General features: G+C 40.3%; 2 protein-coding genes across 3 annotated transcripts in view; one reads left to right on the forward strand and one right to left on the reverse strand.

Annotated features, from left to right (window-relative positions):
* Window positions 1-47: 47 nt before the first annotated feature.
* LOC122968699 (ras-GEF domain-containing family member 1B-B-like) lies at window positions 48-14,252 on the reverse strand. The gene is made up of 14 exons (XM_044334100.1): window positions 13,993-14,252; window positions 7,544-8,083; window positions 7,302-7,424; window positions 6,803-6,940; window positions 6,396-6,611; window positions 5,713-5,787; window positions 3,790-3,882; window positions 3,557-3,659; window positions 2,971-3,050; window positions 2,668-2,763; window positions 2,476-2,571; window positions 1,965-2,088; window positions 1,762-1,834; window positions 48-1,630 (listed from the first exon to the last, which is right to left on the reverse strand). The coding sequence occupies exons 2-14, from the start codon at window positions 8,075-8,077 to the stop codon at window positions 1,597-1,599; spliced, it is 1,785 nt and encodes a 594-aa protein (XP_044190035.1). The 5' UTR covers window positions 8,078-8,083; window positions 13,993-14,252; the 3' UTR covers window positions 48-1,596.
* Window positions 14,253-14,438: 186 nt separating this feature from the next.
* The window catches only part of LOC122968301 (chondroitin sulfate proteoglycan 4-like), a 39,729-nt gene continuing 33,954 nt past the window's right edge, over window positions 14,439-20,213 (forward strand). Inside the window, exons 1-2 of one of the 2 annotated variants that reach the window (XM_044333419.1) lie at window positions 14,439-14,527; window positions 19,867-19,957. The gene's annotated coding sequence lies outside the window, so the exon portion shown is untranslated. Of the gene's footprint in view, window positions 14,528-19,817; window positions 19,958-20,213 lie in introns of both variants that reach the window. The other variant, XM_044333420.1, reaches the window with a different exon arrangement.

A 20,213-nucleotide genomic window follows, 5' to 3' on the forward strand; every position in this document is an offset into this window, starting at 1 on the left:
TTTTGTATATCATCTCAAACTCAACCAACAGACAAACAAACTGTGAGTCTATTCAGTTTTTCTGTTTATTTGAAAGAAAAAATATAAATCTCTTTTCACAAAGACCTTCAGTATAAGTACCCTGACCGGTGACACAAATGATACACAAAAAAGATTGAAAAAAGCTTACATGAAAAAAAAAGAACTTTATAAAACATTTGAAACATAAAATGAGCTTTTTTAAAAACACAAAAATGTAGAATCACGTTCATTCATAGGCAGATTTTAAAGAATCAAATCATGCTCACATCATCACAGATGAGATGAAGAGGAGGATGAGTTTCCCGTTTATATCGAAGCTGCACATACACATATCAGCTTGCCCTCCATTCAGACCCAAACACACTTCTTTGTCATAGATGAACTGGTGTTGTTTATAACAAAATAGCTTACATTTGACCAATCAGCAACAAGCTCATGGTGAAACTTCATAGAGATTACATAAAGAAAAACATATTTTCTGATACAAAATACAACTTAATACTGTAGAAAGACGCCTTAAAATAGGAGTCACATAGTCCTATAATACAATACACAAAACCCCACTGATGTACTTGAAGTGCATTTGATTTGCTTTGCATGATTAGCACGATGTTTCCGTCACTCACACGATTTTGCATCACCAATACACACGTCAAAGTGCACACGTCACAAAAAGAGATCATGTTCAGAACCAAATAGACTGTGGTTGATGAAAGTAGTGTCTCCGATATGTTTGGAAATAAGTGGGTGATGTATTGACTTGCATTATTAAACTGGATAAAGGGCTCGAATGTAGTGCTTAGAGCAAATGGAGTAGATGTGGTGCAGGTTTTGAAGCACTCAACAAGACAACGATGTAGCATCACCACTCCTAAAAGCAGTTGTTAGCCTGTTATTTATAATACAAATCAATGTTGACCAATTCTTCCTTTCAGAGCGGATTTCTCCTCTCGCTGTAGTTTTGATTGATCTCAACTGAGAGAGAAGCAGTGCTAATGATGTAATAAATGCTTCATGCTTCCATAGCTTCAGTCTTTCCACAATATGAGACTGTTATTTGCTGGATTGTTAGCAGAAGTCATCACAAATTGCGCCATTTGTTGCCATGATGGAGGTTCACTGAAGAAATAAACCAAATCCATACACTTTTTTACTACTTCTGCAGTCGTCTGATATCCTCTAAGTGCCTCAGATAGAGCTGATGTTGAAGAAAAAGCACGGATGATGATCCAATCGGTAATCCAGGCGCTTCATTCGTTTAAAAAATGATTTCAGTTCATGAAGACTTGCAGGGCAGAGGGCTAAAGTAATAAATGCAGCAATTGGGGTCCTTTGGCACTGAATGAATTTCATTAAGGAGTGTTGCAGTGTCTGATTTATAAATCATTAGCCCGTATAATATATTCCACTGTTCTTCTGTGAAAATATGATCCCAGCTGCGTTTGTTGTCCAAGTCCAAAACATAAGCTTTGGCCGTGGGAATGTTAAAGTGTGTCCATTAAATATGGAGAATCTGTAGCTTTATATCACCTCGTTCATTTACACTCTACTAGAGCAGAGGAGATTGTCTTTCTCCTACGACCGATTCTCTCGATGCAGAAGGGAGGATCTGAAAAGGAGAGCAGATAATCAGTGTTATTATAGTTAATATTATTGTTATTATTATAATTATAAAATACACAATGTTTGAGTTGGTTGGTTATTTTGTGTGTATGAGTGAGTCAGTGATTGTACACCCACCTGAGAGATCTACGACTGTCTTTCTCCATGTTGTTCTCAGGTCCTTCACTCTCATATGAGGCCAGATGCAGCTCTGCAACAATCGAACAAGCCTGAGTTTAATTTGTTGTCCCACTGAGTGAAAAACTGCTATCATCCACTGACAGTTGTATGATTTATATATGAGGAGATAAATGCAGTGATCTGTAAGACTGTATACTGACCATCTTCGCTGAAGACAGGTGTGGTGACGAGGTACTGGAGGATCCGGCGGTCTCTGTTGAATGGGCAAGCAACCTGACGCCAAACCAGGAACTCGCTCACTTGCTTCGCCAACTCCCACAGTTTCTGTTTAAACACAGTGACAACAATCTTAATTCATGCTAACAATACTTTAAAAAATGAATTTGTTGGCTCTTGTATATCCTCAAATAGCACTAAATCATAAAGACCATATGGCATAAATAAAAACAAAGAATTCAGAGGGAGAATGTGTTGCTCTTTTTTAGCCACAAGGGGGCATCATAAAATAACATGAAAGACAATAAGCCTCTTCTCAAAGCCTACAGTAAACTATTAGTGTAGCTGTTACATAATTCCACAGTGAATTATGAAATATTACTGATTGAAAATGTGTTTTTAATAGTGCTGTCTGTTAATATTGATGACAACAGTCAAGTCAAAAGCACAGAGCTCTGTTTTATGTGTAATTTTGAACTTGAATTGTGGACCTACTTCAAAGTTGATGTGTCCATTGGGCAGCCTGCTGGCACAGCCCTCATTCAGGAAGTAGATGTCTTTGATGAGGAGACTGAAGAAAGGAATCACAATCTGGAGATAAAACATGACAGAAAGTTAACATTCACATTATACATCAGGGATGTGACACTTTTTTTCTTTCTAGAACCATCCTGTGTGCTCTCTCACCTTTTCTTGGATGCTGTGCGCAGTCTCAGACCTCTGGGTGGCACCGCGGAGCGCAGTGCGGTAGTTACTGAAGTTACTGGACGGGTCCATCTGGTGCTGAATGAGGTCAGACAGAAAAGACAGTCAACAAACAGACACAGGCTTGAAAAGTTTAACAGAAGAAAGAAATCACACACATACATTAAATGCAGACAGCAGTACTGGTACCACTATAGAGACTACATATAGTGGGAGAAGATACCAGACTATCAATAGCTTATGGTGAGATAATATATTGTGATACATGTATGCAGGTTTTCTCACCTCCAAGATTTCAAACTTGTCAGTGTTGACTTTACTCCAGGTCTTCTTAAGTCTGGAAACGGGACTCATGTTCATCCCAGCTGAGAAACACAGAGAGAGATGTATGTTTGAAAACCTGACACTTATTGTAACAAGCTGGATCTCTTCAAGCCTCCACTAGTTCAGTTTGAACTTCCTTGAACAGATTTTTTGTTGTGAATCATTAATTAGCGTTATCCAAACTTCAGCTGTGACCTCTATTCAACTGGATTATTGGGTAATCAATCAAGAAATGGTGAGAACTACAATAGCAGCGTCGCCTACATAAACTACAAGTTGTAACAGGGTGGCTTGTGAAATTAAGAATAATGTTGATTATTGGCTTAACAAGAAGCAGTGACTCAGTTTTAAGTATTAACCTTGAGCTAATGTTGGATTTCTATTGTTTCTACTTCCTTTAACGTGTGCTGGCAGGAGTTTAAGAAGTGTAGTGATGCTGTAAGGCATTTCCCAGAGATCATCTGTCATTACTGCTGTGTAGGGGTGGGGTATGTTGTCTGCTATAAATCATCTGTTGATGAAAAGTGAGTGTCTGTAGAATACTCACTGATGATGGCCATGAGGGAGTTGAAGTTGCCGATGTTAAAACACTCTTGAGCCACATCGATGAAGAACTCTATGATGCGCGCTCTATGTTTCTTCTTCACTGGCTGAAATGAGAGAACACAATAGGAGGTGAATCAAAGACTCCTCACTCACTGGTTTTGTATTATATGTACAATTTTAACAGACAGACAGAGATAAAGAGATTGCTGAACTGTTCCTTTAAGAACAACGTACCATACAGATCTCAGTGGCCACCAGGTAACTCAGTCTGTTGAACCAGTTTACGTAAGCCTCCAGGTTGCTGGTTTTACGCTTCCGGAAGAAACCCTGAAACACAGTCGGAGGGACAGAACACAGTCAAAACACAAGCACAGTCCACAGAATGAAAGAGATGCAATTTTCAAGGTTTTATTGGTATTTATAAATCATGTTTCTGTCAGTATCTCATTGTGTTTAGTGTTCGATCCAAACAGTAAAAAATGTCTGAAGACACAAGTCTCAGTCATTAAAAAGCAAACTGGTCCTGTTTGTTAGAAGTGAGAACATAAAGTGAAACATCTAGAAAAAACGTAGTGGGGAATTATGGGTAGACGACTTAAAGTCTTTTTTAAATTCCATATGGAAAAACAGTCCCAAATGTGAACGCTTACTCTTGATCTTGGAAGAATATTGTTTAAGTTTGACAAAGAAATGTTTACTCAAGGTCCATTTACTAGCCTTTCCTAGAGCTTTCAACCCCATTTCATGGTCTTCCTCATCTTCCTCTGAACAATACAAATACTGAGCAAACTGTGTGTGCAGAGGAAAACCATTAAATGCAGTTGAAAGCTCTGAAAGAGGCAAGCAAGTGGACATTGAGTTTTTTTGTCAAACTGAAACAATATTCTTTTTGTAAGATTTTGTTTTGCAATTTGTGCGCATTGTCCGTTTTATACTTGACAACAAACAACAAAACCCTGACATGATTAGCTCTATGAGATTCTACATCATCAGTGTCCAATAAATCATTTTATATAAAGTAATACTTAGAAACAGGCAGCTGCTAGTCTGTAATTTCCTTTGCAAATGGATCTTGAGAGCCCTCACACCCACACAACCTCTGAAACCTGCACACTGCAGTCTGTGATGTGTCTGCTGTTATTTTCATCTCTTTTTTTTTTTTTCATCTGCTTTTGGTTATTCTGGTTTTCTGTGAGACGGTCCGTGGTGAACCTGTTTGCCAGAGGCACTTTTATACAAATAAACATTATAAAAGCTGTGTATAAATAAACTTGACATCGGCCGTGATGACGTAATCCCGGAGATTCGTGGCTCTATTAAACGCTTACACAACTCTGGCAGCCCACTCTACTCCAAACTTCCCCTCTACACTTCAGGACCCCTTGCGCTGACTCAACCGCTCTTTTACACAAAGTGGATCTTATATAACTGGCACGGCACCGGTAAAGGCCGAGATGCAGCACGGCCACAAACACCGACTGAAAGCTTGTTCTCAGCAGCGCTGATTGAAAAACAACCCTTCAGCTGACTCACAGGACCACTTAGCAGGGAAAGAGCTCTTCAGACGTACGCAGAATGGCTCTTTTATACTGTGTTTGATGCAGTTTCAAAAGCTACATTAAAAAAAAAAATTCACATCTATCTGCCGGGAGGATCTTTCATGTGGTTTCTAAAGCAAATTAACTTGAACTCAAGCGGACCACAAATTAGGCTCAGAGCAGAACCACCAAGACGCTAGAAATCAAAATAACTAAGAATGACTTAAAAATAACTACAAACTGGGTCTTCTCTGTATCATATCATTGATGCTGATAATTATAAACAAGTCATGTGTCTTCTTTACACACAAAACTCCTCTATGATTTGAATGATTCAGTTTCATTATGATATCTTGTTGACATCTTCGTCTCGTGTAAACAAATGCTCAATCATCTATAAATTCTGTCAATTAGTAACATGCGATACTAGAGGGGAAAGAAACACACAAAAATACGATAACTAACAAGGAAATTCAATAGATCCAAGATACAAGTTCAAAGTCTAATGGGATGGTGTAAAACGAATGTTGTGCGCTGTAGTGGCCAAGAGGAAGCTGAAAAAACTGTAGAGAGAGCTAATTCATGGACATTAGCTCGTTCGTTGTAAACTCAATTATACCTTATGGTTCTCAAGAGGATCCTTCATGGCGAATGTTTGGATGAACTCCTCGGGGCCGATAAAACTCAGCCTGTCCTGGAGGCAGAGAACAGGATGAAGAAAAGCATAAACACAACAATAACAGTAACATGTAAGAGGAAGATGACGACAGAAAAAAAAAACAGGAAGATGAGCTAAAAGAAAAATAAAGAATGATGTAGGAGACAGAGAATGAGAAAAAGGAGATGCTGGAGAGATGTCTTCATGCGCAGGGAGAGTTACGACTTTAATAAAGGGTCATTACAAAAAAAAAGATCACACACACAAACCAGATTTGTACTCTTAAAAGTGATTTAAAGTTGCCACAAAAAATGGTATATGACTGAAAGCCCTTTCTCTTTATATAAAATGACTATATTAATAAACCTTTCTTTATGCACCAACTGCTGTAAAACAGACCACACAACGCGGTTTATGGGTAAAACAGTAAAACCAAGAAATAACAATCGTAAAACAAAAATTCAATAACTTAGCTGTTTAACACTTAGATGAGCGTGAACCTTAAAATGTGTTCCTAATGTTACAAAATCAACACAACACAAAGTCCTGCAAGAACACTTTTCACCAGACAACTAACTAACTACAGATTCGCCTCTCAGTCTCACAATGATTACACGTTTCTATTCCCAAATCTAACTTCTTACCAGTTCAATGTGTGTGAGTTGCTGCGCGAGGATGAAGGGGTCGTCGCACACGCTCAGTACGTCGCTTCGCTGTCCGGATGCCTGTTTGCTTTTCAGGGAGGCGGGACGCTCCATCGCCACGGCGTTCAGCGCGGCCACCGCTTCCTCGTACTGGCCGAGAGCTGACAGGCGTTTGATCAGCCGCTGGGTCATCTGCTGCATGGCTCGCCACGAGTACTGGAACAATGACACAAACGCACAAAATGAAACATAAACACAGATTTAGGCGGATGTTGGGCCGAGAGGTCAACAACATAAGTCATAGATTTGTACCCTGCAGTAGACGTTTTCTAGTTACGTCTCGCTTTCTACACATTTCTTTGTTTTGGATTGTTTTAAAATGTATATACAGAGGACATGACACTGACCTCGTCCCCTCGGGCCACGTGGTGCGTCATGTCCTTGAGGCAGCGCATCATCCTCTCGTCCCTGAAGTCGTAAGGAAACGTCTCCGTCCACTCGGTCAGCAGCTGCACCAGCTTAGGCGCCACCTCGCGGAAACGGATCTGAAAAACATCGTATGTTAAATGTGTTTGAGTGCATATAATCAGAAACGTTTAATAGCATTTATGAGCAATATCTGAATCTAAATGTAATGACATTTGTTTAGGTCATTGTTCCCACTGAATGTTTTCCCTTCATTTTTATTTCCCCAGTGTCATTTTGTATCCTCTCTGTCCGTCTGAAATGTCTTTGCTCATGAAATATTCAATAAATATCTCCTCCCAAAAAAGAATTACAGAGCTCTGAGTGTTTATGTCTGTGGGTGAGAGAGTGTGACAGTGTTATTATAATGGGTGTGAGGTGGTGTGGGAGCGAGAAATAATTATACCTGTGTGCATGTGTGTTAGTGTGTAATCTGCCCACCTTATCCAGCAGGGCGTCTCCGGACCGCTGCTGCTCCACACACAGGTGACAAACCCTCGTCATGAGCTCGTAGGGGTGCAGGAAGAGGCGCGAACTCAGCAGGAAGGTGAACACATATGACCTCTGATGATGAAAACACAAAACAGCTCTCAGAGATCTTTCCTCACACTGAATGAGTCTATTTACAACTAGGTAATGTGTTTATTCAAACATGCAGAGATTACACTTTGACTGGGACTTACATCAGGGTAGTAGTCCACTGTGGGAACCAGGTGCTGGATCAGCGCCTCAAGAGATGCTGAAACCAAACTGTTGTCATGGTAACACATCTCCCCATAGCTGGCCGTGATGCCATGTCCGTAAAGCTGGCTTTTCGGCGGAGCGGCGTTGCTCCGACAGGACTGCTCGCTGCCGCTGCTGCTGCTGGTGTGACGGTGTGCACGGCCCGGACAGGAAGAGCTGTGCTGGCGAGGGCTGTGCTGGCGAGGGCTGTGAGGCTGCGGTGAGGAGTACGGGTTCTCCGAAACCGCGCAGCTGTTGTAATGATGCTCCTTCACACTCGAAGAACCCAAAGAGGCGCTTCGATAGGCGGTGCGAGGCTGTGGGATGTCGTAGGGGTTTTCTGCGGTAGAGTAGGCGCCGTTGTAGATGTTTTCCTTCGCGGGCTTTGCGGCGGTGCCGTTGCGGTACGGGCTGTGAGGCTGAGGATGGTTGTTGTTGTTGCTGTAAAGACCGCAAGAGCTGAACTTTCCAGCGTACGGGGTGGTGGGAGGCATGATGACCTGGAGAAAAGACAGAACAAATAAGGATTGATTATTGTGTTCCTTCATCTTTTTATTTTAGTTGATAAATCAGTTAATCATCTACAGATGTCAGAAAATAATGAAAAATGTCTGTCCCAATTTCCCAGAGACCAAGGTGATGTCTTTAAATTGCTTTTGTTGTTCAATCAACAGTCCAAAACTCAAATTTCTTCAATATATATAACAATGTAAAAGCAGCAAATCTTCACATATCAGAAGCTGGAACCAGCAACTAATAATAATGAGTTAAACACTATTAATCATTGATCCATTTTTGATTGTTGATCAATCTTCTGTCGATGGGCTTATCAATTATTTCACCAATCGTCTCAGCAGTGACATTAATTATAGTTCCATAAAAGTGAAAGTGCCATCTTTTATGTAGAACATTACAATTTCTCTCTGAACTGTCCATCTTCCAGTCAAGACAAGTGGCTCTATAAGTGACTCTGTAACCATGACTACAAATATCTCCTGTAATTGTGTTGTTGCTGTTGGGCTACAGGTTGACTTCTCACTCCCTGAGAATGTGGCTGATGTTTAATTCACAGGTTGTGAAAATATCTGTTAGACTTGATCACTACAAGCAAAGACTTAGACGTGTCTGTGAAAGTAATTACACTTAATCACATAATTTTACCCCTCCTCTGTTTATCCCTCTTGGCTTTGAATTGTTGTGAAATTCACTTTCCATTACAAGTTATTTGTTGACGAAGTTTCTACAAATAGGCAGATTTTTCCTCTGATTCATTGCATCTTTAATCATGTTCTTGAATTTGTTGGCAACAACGATGCCGCATGATGAAGAAAAAAACAGGCTGACAGATGGAAGACCTCAAGACAGCAATGATTTTTTTTTTTTTGTCTTAATGGTGAGGATAATTGGATCTGAGGTAGGTAAGCTGATCCCAGATCACCACCGAGGCGTGCTTTAACTCTGGAGCCATCTTTATCCTGCTACTGTTGTCTGTCTAGGAACCACATGCCAGCGTAAATCAAACCGCACACACACTCATACATACCTCACACAGTGATGTACACACATGCACGTACACTGTGCCAGAAAACAAAACCCTGCAGGAATCCAGCAGACTTTTGTTTGTCCATCACAGTGCCGACAGAGGAGGGTATGCCTGAGCCAACATCTTACACACACCCACACACACACACACACACATACCCTTGTCCACTATGGCGCCTAGCCCCATGCCGGTATAATCCAAACACACACACATGTCACACATAAACAAATGATGGCTCGAGCGACACACACACACACTTTCGTATACCACAGCGCCTGGCGTCATGCCAGTGTAAGCCAGTCCAGTGCCAGCCCGTCTTCTGAACTCTGTGATCTCTGCCTGCTGTTCTCCTTCTAACTCGGTTAAAAGATTACAGTGACTTTACCTTCCTAAAGTTACAATGTGTAATCTGCATGAGCTTGGCTCTGGTGGTCAAGTTGAGATAAGAATCTACTGAGTAATATTTACTCCAGTTTGGATGTCTTTTTTTTCTTCCTCCAAGCCTCTGTTTGTACTCTAAGGTGACCTTATAGACGAGAAAAACACATTAAAACTTTTAAACCAGTGGATTTTCCAGACTGAATTCCTAAAAAGCTGACCCTTTGGGTAGTTGCGGCTTCTATGCTGCAGCATTGAAATTTTTACTCTTTCTAAATCATAGGTTGGACTCCGTAAGGACAATTTAATGATGACGTTTGGGAGCATAATTTCATATTGAAAGTATTGTTTACATTCTCTCTGTCTGTAAACTCTGAAAGATTGCAGCCTTTTTACGGAGGAGTTTGATGTGGTAATAATAATACAGGAAATGGCAGAAATGTACAGTTTTGGTATAACATTGTACTGACAAAACCACAAGGATAGAGTTTCATGTGTGTTGCATTCTACATTTTTAAAGCCTTTTTCCTTTTTCCTAATGTGACACAACAGACAATACCTCCTCTGTTGACGAAGCGACACAAACTGTAGCGTGCACCACTTAAATGTCATAACCCAGTTCATCAAGAGGTTAAAACTAATCGAACTTTAGGCGGAGCTGCAGGCAAATATCATCTGTTAATGGATCTAAACCAGTGAAAACTGTTCATGCTGCTTCAAAGAGGCATGTGCACAACAACGCTATTTGGTGGTCCAAATGTCCTACTGTATGAATGTGGCCTTTGTTTGGCTTTTCATAAAATGTTTTAGTGTGCTATGACTGTTTGAAAGCTTTAGAGGTTTTTTTGACCCTGACAAAAATAAACTGATTGGGGGCGTTGCAGGTGTTCATCCATTTGTTTTACAGCTGGACAACACTTCCTTCTTGTATCCCTGCAGATTTGCAAAAGCCCCAACTTCCCTTCAGTTAGTTTGAAAGCTGAAAACAAACTCAATCTTTCAACCTTTTAGGCAGATTACTTTTTTCTAAGTCACATAATGTGGTTTTAAAAGGTACGCCCAGCTATGCTGAGGCCAGTTATAACAGGAGGGGGAGGACGAGGGGGAGATCTTCAACAATAGAGGTATTATCTATCCTGTCATGGCATTAACAACCACACAAAGACCCCCAGGAAGAGATCACAGCAGATCACAGCAGATCAGACACACACAGCAGCTTTCACACACTCTGTTCGCTACCATCAGCCTGTACAGCATGACGCTCTGCCTCTGCCTGTACCGAGGCTAGGATCATTTTCATATCAGTCCAACCAGTAAAAAAGGCTATCTCATTCTTCTGTGAGGCGTGAACTCTTATTATACCTTGATAGATATCATAAACTGCGAGTTTGTGTGCCATAAAACCACACTTTTATTTCTCAAGTGCAATAAACATACAGGAATTTCTCTTGGTGACTTTAGTTAAGGAGCATATCGAAACTCACATATTGACATAAGGAGATATTACTACACGTGGCTGAAGGGTCAAAAGGCAGCAGCCAACCTTTGGCGCAAAGGAGACTTGAATAGACTTAAAGGTATTATGTATGAACATATACAGTGCAAAGTGGACTATATAGCAATTATGCAACATTGCATGCAAGCACACTGGAGCTAACCCAGTCATTCTAAATTGTCCTTATTCAAAGCCAATTGACCCCTGTAAGCATCTACGTGCTCTCTGACCTAATAATAGTCAGTGCTGAAACCCCCTGATGCTCAACTATAACAGGAGCTGAAGGAGACAAGATTAGTTGGAAAACAAAGACTTTTTGTGACTTTTTGAGGCCTTTAAGCAGAGCCAGAAGCTAGAAAATACTTCAACGTTATTGTAAATCTACCCATATTGCCCATTGTATTTGAAGGTTCAGTATATAGTTTAATCAATTCCAATGATGCTCCTACTTTGAAATCCCCTTAAAACACGTCTTTTCCATCACAGATATACATGCCATTATCAGTGTTCACAACAGGGGCGCCTGTGTGGAGTTCAGCACGTAGGTTAACACAATATGGATGGCATGAGAGAAAAGAACAGGCTGGACAAATGGCGCGCGCGCCTGATAAGGGGACCTGTAAAACAATTTATCAGCTGTTCAGAGTAGTACATGCCATTGTAATGACATGCAATATTTGTTTTATTTTGTTCCCCGTGTACTTTGAGACTAATAAGCTACAACAGGTAAGAAGGGTGAGCAAGACAGGCATGTTAGTCTGAGGGAAACCCTTCATGGTCAGCCTTGTTCCCTACAATAAACGAGGTTAAAGTCCAGGCTGTGCTCATATCACTTACTCATGGTTTTCACAAAGCTGCACACTAAACAGTTTTACAAGAACAAAAGTTCACCCTTTAAAACAGCACAGGCATATGCAGATATCATGTAAAATGATGTCAGTAACCTGGACACAGTGTACTTTTACTGTATTTATGAATCCAGCTGGTCTAAGAGATCCCAAAGAAATCTATTCAAATTTTATGAGCAGGAAAACCCCTGAATGTTTATTTAGCAAGTCAGGAGGATAACAAAGAGCTTGGAAAATTACAGAGTTCAAGTTCAAGATTGCTTGTTTTTTTTATTTTATTTGGTAATTTGAGGATGCATTTTGATTACAAGCTGTATAGTATAGCAGTCTGAAATCTGAGATTGGGTTTTTTTCCATTGCCATGAGTCTATTCCAACATGAGATACTTTCAGTTTTAGGGTCTTGCAGAAGCAGAAACAAGCCATCAAATCTAACTTCAGTCCACTTGCTTTATAGACCTGTCTGTCTCTTCTTCTATTGTGTTCATACCAGTTAATAACATAGCAATAAACAGCTGAATACTGTATGAGAACCTGTATCTGTCTCTTCATACCCATAATCCTTTCTGTGTTGGGGTTGTTTTCCCTGCACTTTGTTTAAATTACGTTCTTACCACCAGACTTCAAGCGTCGTCATCACCTGACCAAAGTAACCAAACTAAAGCAGGAGGAAGGAGCCCACAGCTCAAACAAACCACTCCACTCACGGTCGAGTAAGCGTACGGGTCAGATGAGGCCTCCGGACGTTGACAAAACACCAGACGCTGAGACTCGCTGACCAGTTTTAAAACTTGCACCTGCACTTAAATCTGACGGGCAGGCACACAGAGCCGGATACAGACACCAAACTCAGATCGCCTGGAGAGATATCTGGAATACAATTCACCCACTGCGGGACCTGTTTCCATCCTTTATTCTCCTCACACACGGCATGCATTTCCTCGTGTGTAGGCTACACACACACAGAGGCACGCAAGCCTGACATACACACACACACACACACACACACACACACTTGTCCCCGTATCATCTGGTAGGCTAGTACAGTATTAACCTAGAGTCAGAAAAGATAATGACACATTATCTCCTCTGCTGTAAGGATATAATAAACCCGAGCCTGTGCATGGGTTTTTTCCCCTCACACGCGCACATTTGTTATTGTCCACACACCTACAGACATGACAAACCTCTACATCACAGTACAGTAGGGAAATTTCACTCTAAGATGTGAAGGTATTCAATTTAAAGGGCAAAACAAGTGGATTAGATTGTGTTTAGACCTCGTGAAGTCCCAAATGTTGCTCCTCAGACTGCCTCTGTGTTCATTATTAAATGAGTTTAACCATTTAATTTGAGGTTTATTTAGGCAACCAAGCTTGAAAAGTAAGGGGAATTTGAGGCAGTCAGTGCAGCAAGTTAAGGTTGCTGTTGGTTTATATAAAAGAGGTGTTTGGCTAAAGAAAGAGATAATTAAAGCCTTTTAAAGTCTGTTTGGCTAGAAGTACACACACTTTCTCTCGTTCTTTTTTCCCTTTTCCCTAGAGACTATCACAATCTGTTATTCTCTCTCTCTCTCTCTCACTCACACACACACATACACATACGCTCAAATACACACACACACACACACACACACACACACACACACACCAGGCCACCATGCCTGTTCTACATTATGGGCTTCTGACTGAGTCATAACACAGCAAAAGTAAAAGCTGAGAGCTGTGAAAAAGCCATGCTGTGCAACCACAGTCCCATCACAGGTGCTGGTGAGTAATGTTTGTTTGTGTCTGTCAGCCAGCCTAATTATAAACTCATATGGGTGGTGAACAACAACAACAAATGTAGATACAGTTTGAAGGAGAAAACAGAAATTAGCTTCCAAATGTCACAAAAGTTTTTGAGTTAAAATGACTATAAAGTATCATTTTAAGTAATTAAGCCTGTTAGTCATGAAATAAACAAACATTATAAAGAGTCTGAGCAATTTAGTGATGCCTAATACCTAACTGCAACGTTGTAAACATAGTTTTCTGACTATAAACGTGAATTTTGTAGAGTTAAATGTCTTATATAACGTCTATTTCAACAACAATAAAGTTTATTGTCTCTATAAATATCCCCTTCATCCACAAACCGAACTTACCTCTTATGTGATGCAGCTCAGTGTCCGAATGCAATCTCTCTTACTGGCAAAAAAAAAAAAAACAGTGGAAAAAGAAAAAGGAGCAAGACTATCCAAACTATTTTGTGATTTCCGCTGTTCGCGTACGTTTCCACACCGAGATAAAGCTGCACGGTGTGTAACATACAGATAAAGTCTTTCAGTAGTGTGTCCGTGCTGTGCTCAGCTCCATTGTGTGTCCCCTCTACTGATATTTGAGTCAATTTGAACCAGCAGCGCCGTAATGAGCTTCAAAGCGAGGCGTATTCAAATGACTCCCATAGAGCCGGGAAAACTGACCAATCGTTGCTCGAGGGCGGGTGCCTCTGGGGGCAATGCGGGCCAATCGCAGAGGAGAAGTCGAAAAATCGAAATCTCCGAGGATTGTGATTGGCTGGCTCACCGTCCGTCGACTCTTTCTCTTCAACCACAGCCAGGAGCAGCAAATGTTTTTGTTGGAGAGCTGAAATATGGAAGGTGTAAGGTTTCCTCCCGGAATGTGTTTGTGTGTGTGGCTGTAAGTTGGTCTCAGTTACTTAAAATCAAGGCATTGCGAGGGCATAAGCTCCCAAGCTGTTTTAGTTCGTGTTTATAAAGTTTAATGTCGTAAATTATGTCACTAAGCATCATGGTGGGATTCAGGGGTTTTCCTTACCTGCCTTTGGCTGCCTTTAATTTCTGTACTGTATGAAAATCAGATGGAAGAGCCTGGAAACTTGCTTTGATAATGGTAATCCTTAAAAGTGAATATTTTGTTGATTTAAAGCTCAATTTTTTCTTTATTTTGGCCTCTTAAAAGCATAGGAGAAAACAGAAGCCCAACATCTGACATATTTCACCTTATACAGTTAGTATGACTTTATTAAATTCAGACACAAGTGTACATCCAGCTTAGCAATTTTAACATTCATTAGTTGTGTGTCTGCCAAATGACGAATGTCTTAATATTCACTCTACTTATTTTTAGTTCTGTTTTCATTTCTGCCACCAACTCCTGCGGGAAATACCTGTCTCTTTAGTTGATAAATGCTCCAATATGTTCAGAGCTTATTTGCTGAGTTTGTGGGCCAGAAAACAAAAAACGCCAAATTCAGTGATGATTATCTACAGGTTCATCACTGCAAGCAACGCCTTTTCACATTACACATAGTCGTTGTCAGTATAAAATATAATGATAATGCAGATATCATTTCTACTTGGTAATGCAGTTGAAAGCAGGATTAATGGTCAGTTAATTGGTCAGTGGCGTGTTCATGTTCTATAGTGATAAGCTCCAAAATCCAAGATTTCAGACTCTGAGTTAATTTTTAACCCTTTTGTAGCACTTTATGACACTTTTACATACAAATGTTCATGCGTAAAGGTGCAGTATGACGAACACACTTTCAATCCACGTTTGACCATTCATATGCCACTGTTACTCACAGGTAAGTATACTTGCTCATGCAAGAACAGGATCTGTAACTGTACCTGCATTTTTGGTAAACGTATAAACAGTTATTTACGGTAGTGTTTATACTATTCAACACAGGGGATAGTAAAGGCAAAGTGATCATTTAGTAGATTTTTCTTCATTTGTAGGAACTGCATTAATTGCATGTTGTTGCATTAGCTTTTTAGATCAACCATGATGACTGATTGTTTTGATATCCAGTGGGGGTTTTTGAAAGGATTTCACAAGCCCACAAGGTTGGAGAAATTACCCAACCCAAAACACAAAGTCAGCCCTAAATTGAAGTGAAAACAAGAAGATTATCAAAAGTAGGTTTTCATGTAAGAACAGGAATATGTTCATTGAATCCCGTTCTACTTTCATGCAGTCTTTTGGTCCAATGTGGGTCTTACACCTAGGCACTGGCAGGGTTAGAACAGGCTTACTAGGAGCAAAATTCACTGAACACATTTTTTTTTACCTTGTCAGAGTATAAAAACACACCTCATCTCCTTTTCTAAATGTTTAGAATATACTCTAAATATATATACTATTGCTCTCTCCAGCAGTCTAATTTTCCCTGAAATATGGTAATTAAAGCAAGGTGGGTGCACTCCATACCCACCCCCTCAACTACCACTGCACCGCTGCCATCCACCTCAGCCCAGTCCAGTCCTTTTCATTGCGTAAACATCAAATTACATAAACACTGCGTTTGATTTACAATACGACCGAGCCCAGAAGTTGTGGGCGGCGCTCATTTTTTTGATCACTGACGCCTCTTACATTCTGACACATCACTGCTCAGGCGAGAATAGCTGATCTCTGAGCCTTTCAGGCTGCAGGGGTTTCTCATTACAATAACCCAACTCCTACACCAGGCACCCAGGCACACAGTTTCCGGCTGCACTTGGCCGTGCGTGGATCACAGATGCATTGAAACAAAAATACACCCATGCACACACACGCACACGCATCCCCTTCCGGTGGTACTTCACCGTGGCGACGCACGGTGAGGGCCCTTATGGGATTTGGCTTTTCGATTGGCTGCTTGACGCCCACGGCCGCCAGAGAGCTATTGAGGAAGACTTCCTGTCAGAGTGGTGTATGAAATCAAGGATGTCAATGTAAATGAGATCAACGTCAATTGGTGGTTAGCATGATGTTACCATCACTACCACTGCGACCCAAAATATTTGTTTTATCAGTGTGTCTGGCATACTTTTACTTTTATTTTTATGTGCTGAAGAATTCATTCCAAAGTAGAGTTGGCATCCATGTGCCACCATATATACAGTGCCATGTTCATGTGATGTTGTCAGTTTGAATACCACCCTGCATGTTTGTCATACCCCCTTCTGTTCATAATCCCAACTAGGGCTGCAACTAACTATTATTTTCATTATCAGTTAATATGTCGATTATTTTCTCGATTAATCAATCAGTCATTTGGTCAATAAAATGTCAGTGACTGTTTCCCAAAGCCCAAGGTGCAACTTCAAATGTCTTGTTTCTCGAACAACTGACCATAACCAAAAACATTCAATTTATGATCATAGAAGAATAAAAACAGAAAATATTCACATTTAAGAAGCTGAAACCAGAGGTTTTGTATGTAATGTCAAAATGATGAATTGATTATCAAAATAGATGGCAATTAACTTTCTGTTGATCAACTAATCAATTAATCAACTAACTGTTGCAGCTCTATTCTCAACTGTCACTTTCTGTTGAAATCTTCAAATAGAGTCAATGAAACAATGAATTAAATGAGTTTTTGTGTTCTTAAACACATCTTATGTCACACTTTTAGACCAGTTGTCATTGTATGGCAGCAAATGACTGATAAATGAAATTGTCTCAGGCTTATAATGGTTTCCAAACATAACAAAAAAGAATGGGAGATTCACTATATTTGAAGTATGACTTAATTACTTAATTTTCTAATAACAAGAGAGAATATAATAATAGGGAAACAGAATTGAACATCCTGTAGGATTCAAACTGAGGCTTCATGGTTCCAGAGGCTTAATTGTTAAAATGAAAGTTTAACCAATTAAGTTTAAGTTGTTTCTTGTTTCCCATCCGTCAGCATTGTCCAGCTGACAGATGGGAATTAATGAAGTCACAAAAGTTCATCTTAAAATTACTCTGTGTCCATTTGAACTGATGTGCAAGCATTTGGTGTAAAGGTCACTGTGTTCAAGTTGGTTCAAGTATCTATGCAAACTACACAAACATAACACTCATCACCCTGCCAACACATCTCACACACACACTCACACATAGACAGATAACGCCTCAGATGTTTCTTATTTTCCCATTATTCATCAAAACTCAAGCTGATGTTGAAAGTATCAGCAGGAGAAACAATGACTGAACAAAGACGGAGTCTTGCCCTTGATTCTTTGTCACCATGACAACAAATACTGAGTTTTCCGAACTTTCTGTACTTCTTTATTTGAGGAAAATTGGTGAAATCTGATGTAATGTTATTGTAACTTCACTATACTCTAAAATTACAAAAAAGGGACATTAAGTATAGAACAGGTTGGCCTATAGTTGAAATGAGAATGTCTGTGACTTTTTTTTTATTGTATTGGAGTTGCACTTTGTCTTATAGGTCCGGCCTGCACCTCACATACAGCTGATGTGGCTCACTGTTCCAGTATATGTCATAAACATTATTCATGTGTTCCTGTATGCTCTGCCAATAAAAATGTCAGTTCCCGAATACAAAGATGTAGTTCATGATGATCCCTGACACTCTGACAGTCATCATGGGAGTCAGTCATGAGTGACGAAAAATCATCTTACAGAGAAATGATGAAATTACAAGAAAAATGCATGATCTTCAAGAATTGTTATTCACCTTTATACAGATCAGAAAAAAGGCAGATTTAATATCTTTTAAAAACTGTAGATTGAGCTACTATCCATTGTAAGACGAATGGCCAATATAGTTTATTGTCTTACACAGATTCTCTAATTACAGCGAGTTACCAGTTTATTAGCTACACCTGTACATTGTAATGCAATACAATACACCAGCGTTGCTTAATAAAGCTTATAAGTTTAGATCAGCAACGATTCGTCGATTAGTTGATAGACAGGCAATTAATCAGCGACTATTTTGCAAATCGATTAATTGTTTCGAGTTTACCTCCAACTCTGTAAAATAAATCTATATCTGTTTTCAAAGTTTAGAGCAAACAGCACACTGCTTAAGCTTAAACCCAGATGCCAAAAAACATTGAGTTCAAAGGTTTCTGTCCGGAATGGTGTTTTGGATTTCAGGGAAATGGTGACAAGGACAAAACAAATGATGTCACCAGCAGCAGCAGCAGACCTATGTGCCGTAGTGAGTGTGGGTGGGATTATACAGTGACAGCTGGGTGAGATCATTATGGTTCGGGGAAAGGGGGGGTGGGGGAGATAAGACGGGGGAGAACCCGAGAATCGGGGGAGGGGGAGGCAGAGGGGACGGGGTATAATGGGTGTTGGGGCAGAGGGGTGGGAGGCGGGCTTAGCATGGCTTTTATGGTGACATTCTTTTCTCTGAGGAATGCATGCGCTCGTATGTTGTGAAAAAAATGTAAGAATTTCAGCATAGAAAGTAATAATCCAGTAGCATAATTACGCTAACATTACATGCATGGAAGACCTGAAGCGAGAGATAAGTATTAGGACAGTTCAGGTTGACAGGAGTAGTTGATATGTGAATATGATGAAGGGGGATGAGGGGAGAGGAGGGGTGGGTTGAGGGGGGGGGGGCAGGAAGATGGGTGACTCACAGGCTTCCAGTAAGAGGTCTGACTCAGCTACTGGAAGCCCCCTGACCCAGTCTGGAGACAATATGTGGCAAATAATCTATGTCTTTCACTTTGCTGGAGAAAAGAGATCGTAAAGGTCATAAAACTATGAAAAAAGCACACAAGGAAATATGTTGGCCAACCAACAGCTGTCACCACTTTTGCTTTTTCTAGGGTTAGGGTTAAAATGTATGCAGCACTTGCATACAGGTCCTCGTAAAGTAAAAGCAATAGAGTTTGAACAATGCAAAGTATACACATTATTTTTTGGAGTGTGTTTCTAAGTTTCAATATTTGTCAGCAGAGACAGATTTTAATAGGTTGTTATGTCTTGTGTATCTCCCCCAGCAATCAACAACAGGGAGCCCGAGAACAGTTTCACTTTGAGACACTTCGATTTCTCAAAAACACTTCATGAATCATGCATGTCTTCATCGTCTCCCCACTACTGAATAGAAACAAAACCTCAACACATGCACAGTACCCCCCCCCCTCCTTTTATTGATTTGTTCATTGTTCTTGTCACTCTCTCATACTGAGTCTGCTCTGCTCTTTCTTTGAAGTGATCCATCTTTATGCTAAACCCCCTGACTGTGAATCACGTTCCTATAGAGACTCTATAAGATGGGAAGCAAGTGGATCGCTTTTACCCACGGCAACAGTAACCATGTAATGGCAGGGACTGCTGATCACAAGTGCCATTGTGAGTCATGACTGGTGGACAGCTGATCTCTAGGCTATGCCAAGTTTTACAGCGTATTAAATGTTCTTTTGTTTTTTATTTAGTGAAACAACAAGGAAAATGCAGGTTTTTGGTTACATAATTGATGACTAAGGTTTGAGCGTCAGTTGTCATCTGTGTGTGCTTTCTCCTGCTGTTAAGAACTTGTTCCAAACACATAAAAAGCATTCATCCGAGCAAGAACGGTTCTTGAATTGTGCTTTGTAGTTTAAGGTTT

Source organism: Thunnus albacares, chromosome 18, assembly GCF_914725855.1.
Source record: "Thunnus albacares chromosome 18, fThuAlb1.1, whole genome shotgun sequence".
Classification (NCBI taxonomy): Eukaryota; Metazoa; Chordata; class Actinopteri; order Scombriformes; family Scombridae; genus Thunnus; species Thunnus albacares.